Source organism: Seriola lalandi, unplaced genomic scaffold (genome assembly GCF_002814215.2).
Source record: "Seriola lalandi dorsalis isolate HSWRI2012SDOR001 ecotype SW California unplaced genomic scaffold, Sedor1 jcf7180002054918, whole genome shotgun sequence".
Lineage (NCBI taxonomy): Eukaryota > Metazoa > Chordata > Actinopteri > Carangiformes > Carangidae > Seriola > Seriola lalandi.
This window is the reverse complement of record NW_019525470.1, coordinates 487,181-499,825: the sequence shown is the minus strand read 5'-3', so window position 1 is coordinate 499,825 and position 12,645 is coordinate 487,181. Positions and strand designations below refer to the sequence as shown.

The window sequence follows — 12,645 nt, the reverse complement described above, 5'->3', positions numbered from 1 at the left end:
GGCGGACCAGTAGGAATTGCTTTGAGCTAATCTCCTTGTTGTCAGAGTATGACGCTAACCTGCATCATCACACGATTCAGAATGATCTCATCGCTGCTGCAGCTGCTGATGAACTGAGGAAAGAGAACAAACTGCACGAGGAGGTGATCGATTGGTTTCATCAGAAAGGAGCGAAGGATGGACTTGGTTTTCAAGTGACCAGTGAGTCCTGCTGTAGTAATCATGCGCCGAGCAGATTGAGATTGTTGGTGCCAAATGCTTGAATTTGCTGCTGTGAGGTATAAAGCATATTTTTATTGTCCCATCTTTCAGAATGTGAATTTGACCATTGAAGGCCCAGTGCAGGACCCCACGGCGGTAGAAGTAATCGGACGGATATACATGAAGTCAAAGAAAAGCAGTCTTCCACCCATAGACTCTAGATGCTTTGTATCTTCCCTGGTGATGCTCTTCACTGCAGCCACCTTCCACTCTTACTTGTTGTGGGCTCTCTGTCTTTAGTGTGGTCTACAGCAAAGGCAACGCAGCTCAGTCAGAATGAGGTGATTGACTCAGTTAAGAATAGTCCAGCTGAAAAGCTCCTTGGTTGCTTTGGATGTATTCGTTCCACTGAGTTTTGGTGCTTTGTCTACGTCTGCATTCATCCCGTTGCTTCCGTCAACATGTGGAATCGTCTATAAATGCCAGTGTGCCGGTTCTCCCTGCAGCCAAACATGTCCGAGCCACAACAGAACCACCAACATGTATGACAGATGAGGTGGTGGCTGCGGGTCATGAGCTGTTCTCTTTTTTCTCTGCGCTTTTTCCTTTCCATCATTTAGATGGAGGTTGATTTCTATCCATCGGCCCTTAGAACTTTGTTCCACAACTCCACTGGTTTCTTTTTGTCTGTTCGTGTTTTGCTGGCCTTTCTGTTTCTGAAGCTTACCAGGGGTTTGCATCTCGTGGTGAATCCGCTGCAATTATGGTCATGATATCGTCTCATTATGCTTGTCAAGGAAACATGTCCACCCTTCATCCCAGAGAGCATTCTTGACTTGCTGTGCAGTCATAAAGGGATTTTTCTTCACCATGCAAAAGGCTTTCTGCTCTTCCACAAGACTTGTTTACCATTTTTCTAAATGTTTTTGTGTGCTCCTGCTTTTTTTTTTTTTTTTTTTTAAATCTACCCAGCTGTTGATTTTTGCAAACCAACTATCTTTGATATTTTTATATCTATCTTTTTTTGAGCCTCAGAATTCTGTTCTTCACATACATGGTCACTTTGCTCCTTAAATTGATCAACTGACATAAATTCAAAAGAAATGTGTTTATTTTACATTTTTATTACATTGCTGATACAACAGCAAGAGGAAAGCAAACTGTTCACAAAAGGTGATGTATTTAAGCTGCATTATTGTTTTCTGACCACCTGGGGGCAGAAGACTTATCATTGCCTTCAAAAAGCTGTTATGACCAACAGTCTAAGCAAGTTATTACAGCCAGCATAATGAACAAGTGTTTATATTCATTGGGAGATGTGTTTCTGTCCATCTCACGAAAAGCATGACCAAAGATCTCAGTGATCTTTGTATTTTGTTGCACAATATGCAGCAGAGTGCACTCCTCTGTCAGAAGGGGTCAAACTGAAGAGGAGCGAATGAGTAAAATGCCGTGTGTCGGTTCCCAAAACGCAAGTAGACATTACTGGCTTCTGCTTCTCTGGTTTCCTCCGTGCTGCAGTTGCAGGATTCATGGCCGGACCTGAGCTGTTCTCAAATTGCAAGTCAATCTGCAGAGTAGTGTAAACAGAGATTGACAGAGGAAAACATGTCAGTTTGTAGCTTTTAAGATTCTGTACTCACCTTTGACCTTTGTCATCAGGGCTCAGCGCCGGAGGTCCAGGTTTTTTTCTTCTTCCTAGATACATTTTGGTCATAAAATACTAATAAGTGTAATTAAAAAGACACCCATCACGTCAGTAATAAGAAGCTGGTAAAAGTGAAAGGATGTAAATTGAAATCTGTCAAGACTTTTACCTCAACCACAGGTGGAAGACAAGTAGAGGAATCGGGAGCAGCAGTGCAACAGTCAGTCTTACTGCATTAATGATCGCCATCGAATTCCAGAAAGCTGGAGAGAGATGGATGTAAGATTTGTGTTGGCAAAACTTTAGGAGAATACAAAAGGAGATAGGTGTTGTACACAGTATGTTATTTCCAGTTAAGATGTGAGTTTCATATGCAAAAGTGCTTCTAATATCTAATATTAATAATATCAAAAGCCATGCCCACCCTGAACGGTGAGGGTCTTTTCATATGAGCTGATGCGTTCGTGGGTTTTAACAGCACAGGAGTAGTTTCCTGCATGGTGACTGCTGACTGGGTCCAGAACCAGGTGTTTTTTTTGGGTCTCTGGCGGGGTCAGAGGTCGTCTGTTCAAGTACCAAATGTAGTTTGAGTCTTCAGTGAGAGGACAGGTGGTCCCGCAGGTGAGTGTGACTCTCTGGCCCTCTGTCACCACTGCAGAGGGAGTCATCGTCACTGTCAGGCCTGAAAGATGCGTCAGATTGCTCACTAGGTGTAAAAGAGACGCTATTATGTGAAGTTTGAAACTGGCCTGCAATCAGGAACACATTTTAATTAGAGTTATCTCAAGCTGATCCTATCAGGGCCAGTCCAGGCATTTTTAGCGGCTAAAATAAAGACCCTCTCCCTAATGACAGCCGGGTTCTGCAGTGTGGCAATTTTGCTGCTTATGCGAATGAAAATTAGTGTGTGTGAATGTGAAAAATGATCTGGTCACACTGTTCATTTACCCCAGTTGGCCAAATACACTGGAAATTTGCTGATTTTCCAATGGTAACAAGTCTCTCCTCTCTCTCTCTCTCTCTCTCTCTCTCTCTCTCTCTCTCTCTCTCTCTATAGCTTAGAGCAGTGTAAAAGACACTCAGGCAGCAGCCTCTCATTTCTAGCTGTTATATCAGCTGTCGTCAGTGAATTCTGTGAGTTACTTGATGGCAGACCAAAATAAAACTTGGCCTTCCAGTAGCTGATGAGATATTTCAGTCTGGACCAACTGACTGACAGACCGACATCTTGAGACCCATCCTGAAAGACATGGCTCTCGGTGAGCCATAATTTAACTATTAAACATAAAAACTATTTAACAAAAAAAAAGGCATCTCTTAGATAATTGGTCAGATTTTGATGAAACCATAGGTGCATACATGTTTTGGACGAGCGAATTACCTGTGACAACCAAAGTCACTCCAGGTGCGTCAAGCCGTTTCTGTTCTCCATAACCTGCTCGGAGTCTCAGTGTGTATTCTGCTGAGTCCTTCTTCCTCAGCTCTTTAATACTCATGATGTGGTTATTATTCATCCTGTCATGATACGATACACGGCCTCCAGCCTCAATCCCGTTTTGAGCGTCTTCCTCACCACTTTGCTTGAGTTTATACCAATATTTAAACGTAGGCTGCTGGTTGCGGAGGTACGAGTACTGACTTGAGATGTTCACCGAGGAGCCCTGCAGAGCACAGATCCTCCTGCTGACGTAACTCACACTCCAGCAGCTCTCATCCTCAACGCCTGAGAGACAGAGGAGGAACTCAGAAGTAAATGATTATGGTCAATGCTTGAATCTGAACTGACAACAACGACCATGAACTGAGTGATTGTGGCAGAACGGAGGAATATTCATTTAACGTCCACAATAAAATATTTTTAAAATTTTCCACTGTTTAATCCAGGGGTAGCTGTAACATAACAGACTGTTTAATAAACAAACTTCATTAGGAATACGGTATGGACAGAAAAGAAAATGTCAGAATTTGTTAGTTGTAACAGACCATAATTTATACTCACAGACGGTGGCGGAGAGCAGATCTTCATGGCCTTTTACAGCACAGGATAATCTTTTATTATTAAAGCGGGAAACTGCAAACAGTGGACTCTCAGAGTGTATGAGTGTGTGTCCGTCTTGGTACCACCTAAAGGCAGTTTGAGGGTCAGACAGGGGACAGCTGGTGGTACACTTCAGTACAGCATATCCCCCTGCTGCGCTCTGCCTTTGAACACGTACTTCTGTGGAGAATAAAGCAAAGATAGAACAATGTGAACAACAACAATAATAATAATAATAATAATGATAATAATAGCATGATCTAGATTCCCGGTGTCTTGTAGATCAGTCTCTGGTGATCGGATCAGAAGTGAACGGCTCTGAGTACAAGTGTGAACGCACCCAAGACACAACTGAGGAAGCATTTGAGATCTGATCACTCAGACCTCATTCGGAGGTGGTCTGAGCCACACGTGGTCACATCCTCTCAGTAGTGTGATGCGTTCCTGGGCCGCCTACTCTACTGACATCCTCTGCCACAGTCTTAGTCCAGCCACAGTTACATAATGACTTGAAAATATTCAAATGGCTAAAACTTTATTTCATTGTAGAGCTGTGCACAGGACATTGATTTGATTAACCCCTCCTTTCCCTGCTCTCTCTCTCTCTTTCTATCACAAACACATTGACACTGGCAGGGAAGTGAGATCCAATCACACTTGGTCACTCTAGACGCATGTGTAGATGTATTTTATAGCCAAGTGTGAACTGACGTAGTTAGAGCTGACAACTTGTGATTGGATGACTGAAGACACATGTTAATGCCAGGTCTGAACAGAGCCAAGGTGTGATTTTTGTTGGGAGTAGTAATTATCTCATCCATGTACTTGGCCAACTGCTGCATGAAGTTGGCATGCTTAATTGACAGTTTTGAACGATTACATTGTCAGAAGCCGTGGGGGGGGAGGGGCTACTGGAGGTGTGTTTGTGGAGTGTATACGAAACTTCACCTCTGGGATATGTGACGGAGCAGGGCTCATCCTCTGATTTCTGCTGATAAGAACACATTCTCCCTTTGGCATAAGTCACGCTGAAGCAGGTGGACGTGACCGAATCTGGACAAACACAATGAGATTCAGTATTTTTATTGGTGAACATGGTCACAGTTTTCAGAAGTTCAGCCAAACTTTTTGTAATGTGATGAGGAGCTAGATGTTGTGACTCACCCACAGAGACTTCAGGGGCTCTGTGATCCTCGTAGCCTTTGATAGCACAGGAGTATCTGACTGCTTCCTCGCTGCTGACCAGCTCTCTGTACCAGGGAGACGAGTCCTGATAGAGATACTTTCTGTTCTTGTACCAGATGTAGGCTGCAGGGTTTTCAGTCAGAGGACAGCTGGTTCTACACATCAGTGTCACTGACGTTTCCTCTGTGGCAGGAATCACCTTTACCTGCAGGTCTGAGATGACAGTATATATGGTTAATGTTCATATCCTAATGTTACTTGTGAGCTATAATGAGTGACTGACAGACAGTGTACCTGCAACTTGGAGCTTAGTTCCACCGGACCAGCAGAGCTCTGGTTTGTCTGTGTGCTCTCTGCAGCAGTAAACATGTTCATCACTCTCTCTCAGATCACTGATCGTCAGAGTGAAGTTACTCTCCTCAGACATGTTGTATGTCACACGATTTCCATCTGGCGAGAGCTTATTCTGAACAATTTCATACTCATCCCAGTGTGGAATATACCAGTTCATGCTGGAAGTGGGATGTTCTGATGAGCAGGGTAGATTCACTGATGAACCTTTTAAAGCACAGATGCTGCTTTCTTGTCCCCAAATTCCTTTGGCAGAAGCTTTCATCACAAAACATTTGGATAAATACGAGTCTTTCTATGTTAATAACTGCATAAACAATTATATATAAATAGTTTAAACAGTTTATTTCAACAGCTTTTTAAAAATAAATAAATACTGTAATTTCTACACAAAATATGATAATTTTCTGTTTGTTCTTTTGTTTAGTTTTTACAGTAGACCTTTACTTCTCATGTATCACATAAACCGTATATCTGCTTACAATTTAATATTAATAGTAATATATAATTGATATAAAATGAACAGACATCCATACCTGAGATGTACAGGATGAAAACCACGAACGTACGTCTGATTCCAGTCAGCATCATGGCTGTTGTAGTCGCTCAGCTTCTAATCAGAACACAGATTGTATTATATTATTATTCCAAAAAGCTTTTGGTCAAAATCGACATGAGTTTACTTGGAACAAACAAAACAGAATGGACACTCGATCAGTGGAGGTGAACAAACAACATGCAGCTCTAAACCTCACTTCCTTCCGCTTGATGTCGTTATTGTTTTTGGTAATGAGGCTATTTATATTAATACTTTTTTACACACATGTACCTAGTGTATTGTGTTGCAATATGTAGTCTTGGACAGCAGTGTTTGTTCCCCAGAGATGTGTTAAAGTTCAGGTGTGGCAGCATGAGCTATACGGCTGTCAGTGATAGAAGTGTTTGTGGTTTTGTTTTTCGATCAGAGCTAAACCTGTGAAGAGGAAACTCGAGCTCTTAATAGTCCTGGATGGTTACCCTTATATCTGTTTTTGTACGATGCATTCAGAAGGTATTCAGACCCCTCTGAGTGTTATGTGTTAAAAATATGCATTTTAAAGTCATTGCAAGTGAGTTCTCATAATATGCATAAGTAAATAATTTGTAAGTTTTGTTGTGAAAAATAAATTAAATAAATAAAAAAAAACAAAGATTGGTGGTGTGGTGGAGTTTTCACTGCTGCAAGATTTCACTATTTCTCAGTGACTTTAAAGTGTTATGGAGACAAATCTTACCCTACTTCAATGAGATAATTCTCTTTTTAAACATAATGTTTAAAAAAAACATAATGTTTAAAAAGACATTACGTTTAGTCCTGCTGCTGTCTAATGATGTTCATTGTCTCCCTCTAGTGGTTTTATGTGGGAACTTACAATTTGAAGTCTATTCAATGATCATTGTAGAAAATATTGCGACAGTGAGTTAGCAGCTCCACCAAGGAGAGATTAACCCAACTTTTTACATGACTTACATAACAAGTTGAGACCCAATGAGATCCAATATTTCACACAAAAAAAGCAAAGATTTTTTTCTGCTCCCCTATCTCATCCCAGGACCTCTCACATTTATCTGACGGAGCTGACCCTGGAAGTCACTGGATTCAACTAACTAACTAAATATACAGTTGATAAAGTAGCTACACCATTAAAATGCTTACAAATTAATGCATTAAAAGGGGCCAAGTACTTTTAGTTTAGCTGATAATAATTCATGTAGAGTTTTGAATGCAGGACTGGAGTGTTTTTACTTTTTTATATGACTTAAGTAAAAGGTCTGAGTACTGATAACCTCACATAATTCCCATCGTTGCTCCACCAAACCTCCACCTGTTGGCTAATCAGCCAGAGTAAGTGAAAACACCTGTGTGGGAGTTTTTCACATTTTTTCAAGTCTGTCTTAAAGCAATACTCACGTTTTAAAGATTGATCCGTGGCTGTGATCTTAAAAGGGTTGTAACTAAAAAAAGATACACACTTGATGTTGAAGCTTGATGTTTTAGTTTAGCTACTTCAGCAGAACTTTTAAATGCATTTAGAGGTAGTAATTGGAGTTTTTTTTATTACAACTCATAACTCTGTAACTCATAACTCTTTAGGGCATAGGGTGTGTGTGAGTATATTGTCCAAGGCAGACTTGAAAAATGTGAACCTACTGTACTCTTTAAACTTTAAACACACACACACACACACACACACACACACACACACACACACACACACACACACACACACACACACACACAAGTTCAGACTATCGTGAGAGTCAACAGCTGGAGGTTGGATCTCTATTCTGGCATTTTTCTCTCTCTCACTCTCTCTCTCTTCCACTTTCCCAGTGTCTCTCCACCTCTCTCTCTCTCTCTCGCTCATTCTCTCCCAGTGTCTCTCACCCCCCCCCCCCCCCCCCCCTTCTCTCTCTCACTCCCACTCAGACAGCCTCTTCCCTCCTCTCCGCCGCTCCGGCAGCTCAGTTGACCAGCGTCGCAACCGAGCGATGCGCCTCCAGGAGAACCTCTACCTTTGTGCGGCGGGTTTGACATTCACATCGCAGCCTACACCCTCACGTGCGACTGACATTTAGTTTTTTCCCCCCCTCAGTAGTAATTTTTTTTTTTTAGCTTACGTCAGTTTCATTTTGAGAGAAAACTATTCACAGGACAAGGTTTTCGATCTGAAAACTGACCTCTCGAAACAGGCATTTTTTCCCCCTCTTGAACGATCCCCTGTGGGAGGATTTGCTTTCACTGTACCGATTTCTTTTATTTTGAAACCAGCCGGTGTCAATTGATGATTTTATCGAAGATGGTACGGGAAACGCCGGACAAACTCGCTTGATTTTTGGTAAACTGTGTCCTCAGTTGTGTTTATTGGAGGCTCGAAAGCATCTTCAGGCAGACTACAGGGAGCAGAGGAGGCTGTTTGACTGTCTACAGGCTGTTATACGGTAAATGCTAACGAGACTCAACCGCTGGCTTGTCCTCTTTATCCTATCAATCCTTTATGTTCCTCTATTGCTACTCATATTACTGTTCCTAATGTGTCGGTGCTGCTCAGGCATGAGTTTGACGTTGCTCTCAGTTTTCTTACATCTACTATGACATCACCAGGCCATGTTAAAATTTACAGTCGAGACTTAATAATTTTAACCTTTATATAAAATCCTATTACAACTGCAATAGGAATTTACATTTTCATATACAAGTCTGTTGGAGATGGGGTCCAAAAGGTGTCAGACTGTTTTGAATATCGTAGTTTTATGCTACATGGTGTATGTTGTGTATGCGTGTGCATTGGTGAATTGTAGAAAAAGATGTAATCTGAGTGAATCTGTGTGCAAGTGTTTAGGTCCACAACCACTAAAAAATAATGAATGCTTAATGTACCTTTTACTTTTGAACATATCATAGTGTCAATGGTGGGCACAAGTTGACAAAAGAGTTATTTTCCCACAAAATTAAAATGCAATAGTAGTGTAAATCTTTTCAATATTTGGTGTTCCCCAAGTGTCTTTCCTTGGCCCTCTGTAATTCTACTTATAAACCTGTTGCAAAGACAAAACTGTAACTGTAGATAAATTTAGTTAAAAGATAAGTCCTGATATGATATTGCCCCTCTGTGTGTGTAGAAGATGATTGCATGTATAACATTATTCTCATGTAAATCAGTTGTGTTACATTTAAACTAAAATAAGTCAATTATTTAATTGATAAATTAGTCAATTAAAAGAGTCAATCTGCAATAATTTTGATAATTTGTTTATTGTTGAAAATAATATAATAGTTGCTGGTTCTAGCTTCTTAAATGTGAGAATTTGCTGCTTTTGTTTTTCTTATATAATAGTAACTAAAAATCTTTTATCAATATCAACAGTTTTGGACTAAAACATTTGAAGACCTCACCTTGGATTTTGGAAATTTATTCTCTGACATTTTATGGACAAAAGAATCAGTTGAGAAAATAAGCAACTGATTCATTGATAATGAAAATAATTGTTATTTGCAACCCTAGTTCTATGCTCCTCTTCCTCTAGCTCGTCTCAGATATGGAGTTCCTCAGGGTGCTATTCTGGGCCCTCTGTTATTCTCCTTACATGTAGTTCTGCTTGGTGAAAACACGATGTTGATTTTAACTGATAATGAGTCTTTTTTGTCACAAACTTAAACATTAAGACCAGATATCTGCAGACGTGATGAAATACTGGCACAGTATTGATTACAAGAAGGAATATATATGGCTTGTACATAGTCCTCACCTGCAAAGTGACAGAATTATATATTTGTTCTTGGATTAAAACAATTTATATGTTGAACAATGAAGCAGAAAATACATTTCATTTTGCTTCAAATAAACTAGTCTGTGTGAAGACAGAAAAGCTTGTTCTTACAGAGAGGTATAGATGCAATGAAACATAAAAATGGGGATAATGGCACATTCGGAGGCATTTATAGTGTCGTAGTCAGTTGTATACAAGAAAAGTAATAGGAGTTGTACAAGAGAGGGTGGGAGAAAAGGTAAAATCTTGCCTAATGTACTTTCTCACCTCAGTACACCTGGCCAGTTGCTGAGTATAGTTTTTGTTGGATTGAAGGTTACGAAAAGTAAAAAAAAAAAAAAAAGGTCAGGCGCAGCCCCAAAATAATAAAAATGTGTGGAGAAGTGGTTTCAGATGCTGTTCAGTTCCCATATTGGGATATTTTGCACTTACAAACAACCTTTTTTGTTGTTCAGGTATCAGGATCTGTCTGTGGCATTAATGGACAGTGTTTTAGTTTGTATATCTTGCTCTGATCCAAAGTGGGACCTTTGAGTATGACATGGTCATTCTGACCACGTGGACCAAGTGGAGAAGGGTGGAGACAAGACCTTTGCTTCCCTTGTTTTCCTCTCAGCAGTTTGGGTCATAACATCCCACAAGTCGTCTGCCCCCGTGACACCAATCATGACTCCTCATCCTCCCTATAGGATGATACGCCTCTGCATTAGTAAAACTTCCGAAACTCCAGCTGCACTGATTTTCATGCTTCACTTAAACTTAAACTCCACGGGGTCCCAAGAGGCAGGGCAGGTTTTGGGGAGTCACCCATGAGCACACTAGCACCACTTAAACTCCTTAGTGATTTTTCTGTGATGCATCATGGTGGTCGAGACGAGGAGTTTTTCAGAATATGAGGTTTTCATGCGATGGCAGTGATGTGCAGGTTGCAGGCTTGTTGCATCATGCTGTTCTCTAAAGGTTGGAGCGACGCTCATGGATGGATTTTAGAAAAGGCCCAGAGCCAAGCAAACTCCTTTCCTGTTGTTGTTGGGCGCGTCTGCTTAGCAGCCCCCTCTCCACCCACACTGTCTGCTGCAGGGTGGGAGGCTGCTCATACATATGGCATACTGTATGTGTGTGTGTGTGTGTGTGTGTGTGTGTGTGTGTGTGTGTGTGTGTGTGTGTGATCAGAATAGTGTGTATGTAGAAAGGAAGGAGGGAAGAAAGGAAGAATGATTGAAGGGCATGGGGGAAATAAGAACAGTAGAGTGAGAGTGTGAATAAAGTGAAAAAATGAAGAAAAGGCGAAAGAAAAATGTTACAGAAAGAAAGAAATGGGTGAAGAAGAGGTAGTCCAAGAAATAAAGGAGGCAAAACAAAGTAAAAAGAAAGTTGAGGGGTGAAGGAAGAGAGGTAGGGATGAACGGCGACCTGATGACTGAGAGGTTTTTACAGTGACACCCAGCTGCAGTGTCCCCAGTTGGAATCGACTGTCGTCTGGATTCTGGAGTAAAGACGTAAAATGCCTGAAAAAGTGAAAGAAGAAAAAGAAAAAAAAGAGAGTAACAAAGTGGAGTATAAGTAAATAAAAAAGCAAAGGAGGTAAACAATAGAAGAACGAATGAATGATGGGAAGAAGGAGAGATGATGTAAAGAGGGAGAATAATAGAAGAAGAAAGAGAAAATGAAAGAAAACAAAGATTGGGAGAAAGTAAAATATAAGGAGGAAGAATGTGGAAGAAAAAAAGTAAAGGAAGAAAAATGGCAGAAGGAATGAAGGAAGCAAGGAATGGTTTAAAAAAAAAAAGTGACAGCAGATAGGATTGAATATGATATGAAAGAAGTGATCACAAAACATGAAAAAGAAGTGAAGGAAAAAAGAATGGCGAATGGGATAATAAGGAGAAGATAAAAGAAAAATTGGCAAAAAAGAAAGAAAAAAGTGAAGGAAACAATGGCAGCAAGAAAGCATGAAGGACAGAATCCAGGAAGAAAAAAAGAGGAGGAGGAAGGGAAAAAGAAAGAAGGAAAGAGGAGAACGAAGGCAAAATAAAATACAAGGTGAAATATCCAAAGAAAGAAGAAGGTAAAGTAAGTGAAAGAAAGAAAGAAAGAAAACCCAAACTGTTGTTATGCAACTGAAAGGGGAGTAGAGGGGGACCTGTGATGACCCTCCTCTTCCTCTTCCTCCTCCTCGTACCTCCAGCCATCCTGTGCTCCCAACCTGGACCCCCACCCCACCCACCCCACGCCCCCCACTGAAGCCCCCCATGTGGCTGCTGGGTTCGGCCCTCTGTTGTCTCCCTACTTTCCCTGCTGTTTGTACATGATGGGTTCAGCGGGTTCAGCCCAGCTATAAAAGCTCCACTCCCCCTCTTTCTCCCCTGCGGCACAGGCAGGAGTTAGCAGGCCTCATATGGGAGGAGGGTGGGAGGTGGTGGTGGTGGTGGTGGAGGAGGAGGAGGAGGCCTCCCCTGGTTCTCCTCTTCTACATAACTCGTTTCGACTTTATTTTCTCCTCTCCTCTCCTCTCCTCTCCTCTCCTCTCCTCTCCTCTCCTCTCTCCTCCTCTCCTCTCCTCCCCTCTCCTCTCCTCTGGCTCGCTCGCTGGCTGTGGTATCGTTTTTGGGCCCAGCCCTGGACCAGACATTCATTTTTCTCCTCTTAGTTTCTAACCACTAACTAACCACTGGCTCCCTGCATCCCCCCCCCCCTCTCCTCCATCTGAGGAATGTCTTATTCACCTCCTCTCTCTGTCTTCCTCCTCTGATTCCTACATGCCAAAAGCTCACATGCATCTGTGCCAACATCTGCAAATAAACAGACAAATGTACACACATGCTTTGAGCACAGATAGCATCAACTTTGCCAACATGCTGACACAGTTCAGTAAACACACAGACATGCACACACACAAAAAGAACCCCCC

General features: G+C 41.5%; 2 protein-coding genes across 2 annotated transcripts in view; one reads left to right on the top strand and one right to left on the bottom strand.

The window, feature by feature from the left end:
* Window positions 1-1,294: 1,294 nt before the first annotated feature.
* Window positions 1,295-6,032, bottom strand: LOC111673423 (uncharacterized). Its single transcript, XM_087169872.1, has 9 exons — window positions 5,960-6,032; window positions 5,367-5,681; window positions 5,052-5,285; window positions 4,836-4,940; window positions 3,849-4,067; window positions 3,231-3,572; window positions 2,274-2,531; window positions 2,019-2,112; window positions 1,295-1,899 (listed from the first exon to the last, which is right to left on the bottom strand). Exons 1-9 carry the CDS (start codon window positions 6,012-6,014, stop codon window positions 1,860-1,862), a joined length of 1,662 nt encoding a protein of 553 aa, XP_087025998.1. The 5' UTR covers window positions 6,015-6,032; the 3' UTR covers window positions 1,295-1,859.
* A 1,890-nt stretch (window positions 6,033-7,922) lies between these two features.
* Window positions 7,923-12,645, top strand: part of LOC111673431 (zinc finger protein GLIS2-like) — a 30,917-nt gene continuing 26,194 nt past the window's right edge. Inside the window, exon 1 of the mRNA XM_023431191.2 lies at window positions 7,923-8,405. The gene's annotated coding sequence lies outside the window, so the exon portion shown is untranslated. The remainder of the gene's footprint in view (window positions 8,406-12,645) is intronic.

Excerpts from the sequence above, each read along its gene's own strand:
- LOC111673423 (XM_087169872.1), bottom strand. The coding sequence starts at position 6,014 with ATGATGCTGACTGGAATCAGACGTACGTTCGTGGTTTTCATCCTGTAC. Across the intron at positions 5,682-5,959 it reads TTTCATCCTGTACATCTCAG|CTTCTGCCAAAGGAATTTGG; the intron begins GTATGGATGTCT and ends TTGTGATGAAAG. Across the intron at positions 1,900-2,018 it reads GTCTTCCACCTGTGGTTGAG|GAAGAAGAAAAAAACCTGGA; the intron begins GTAAAAGTCTTG and ends AAATGTATCTAG.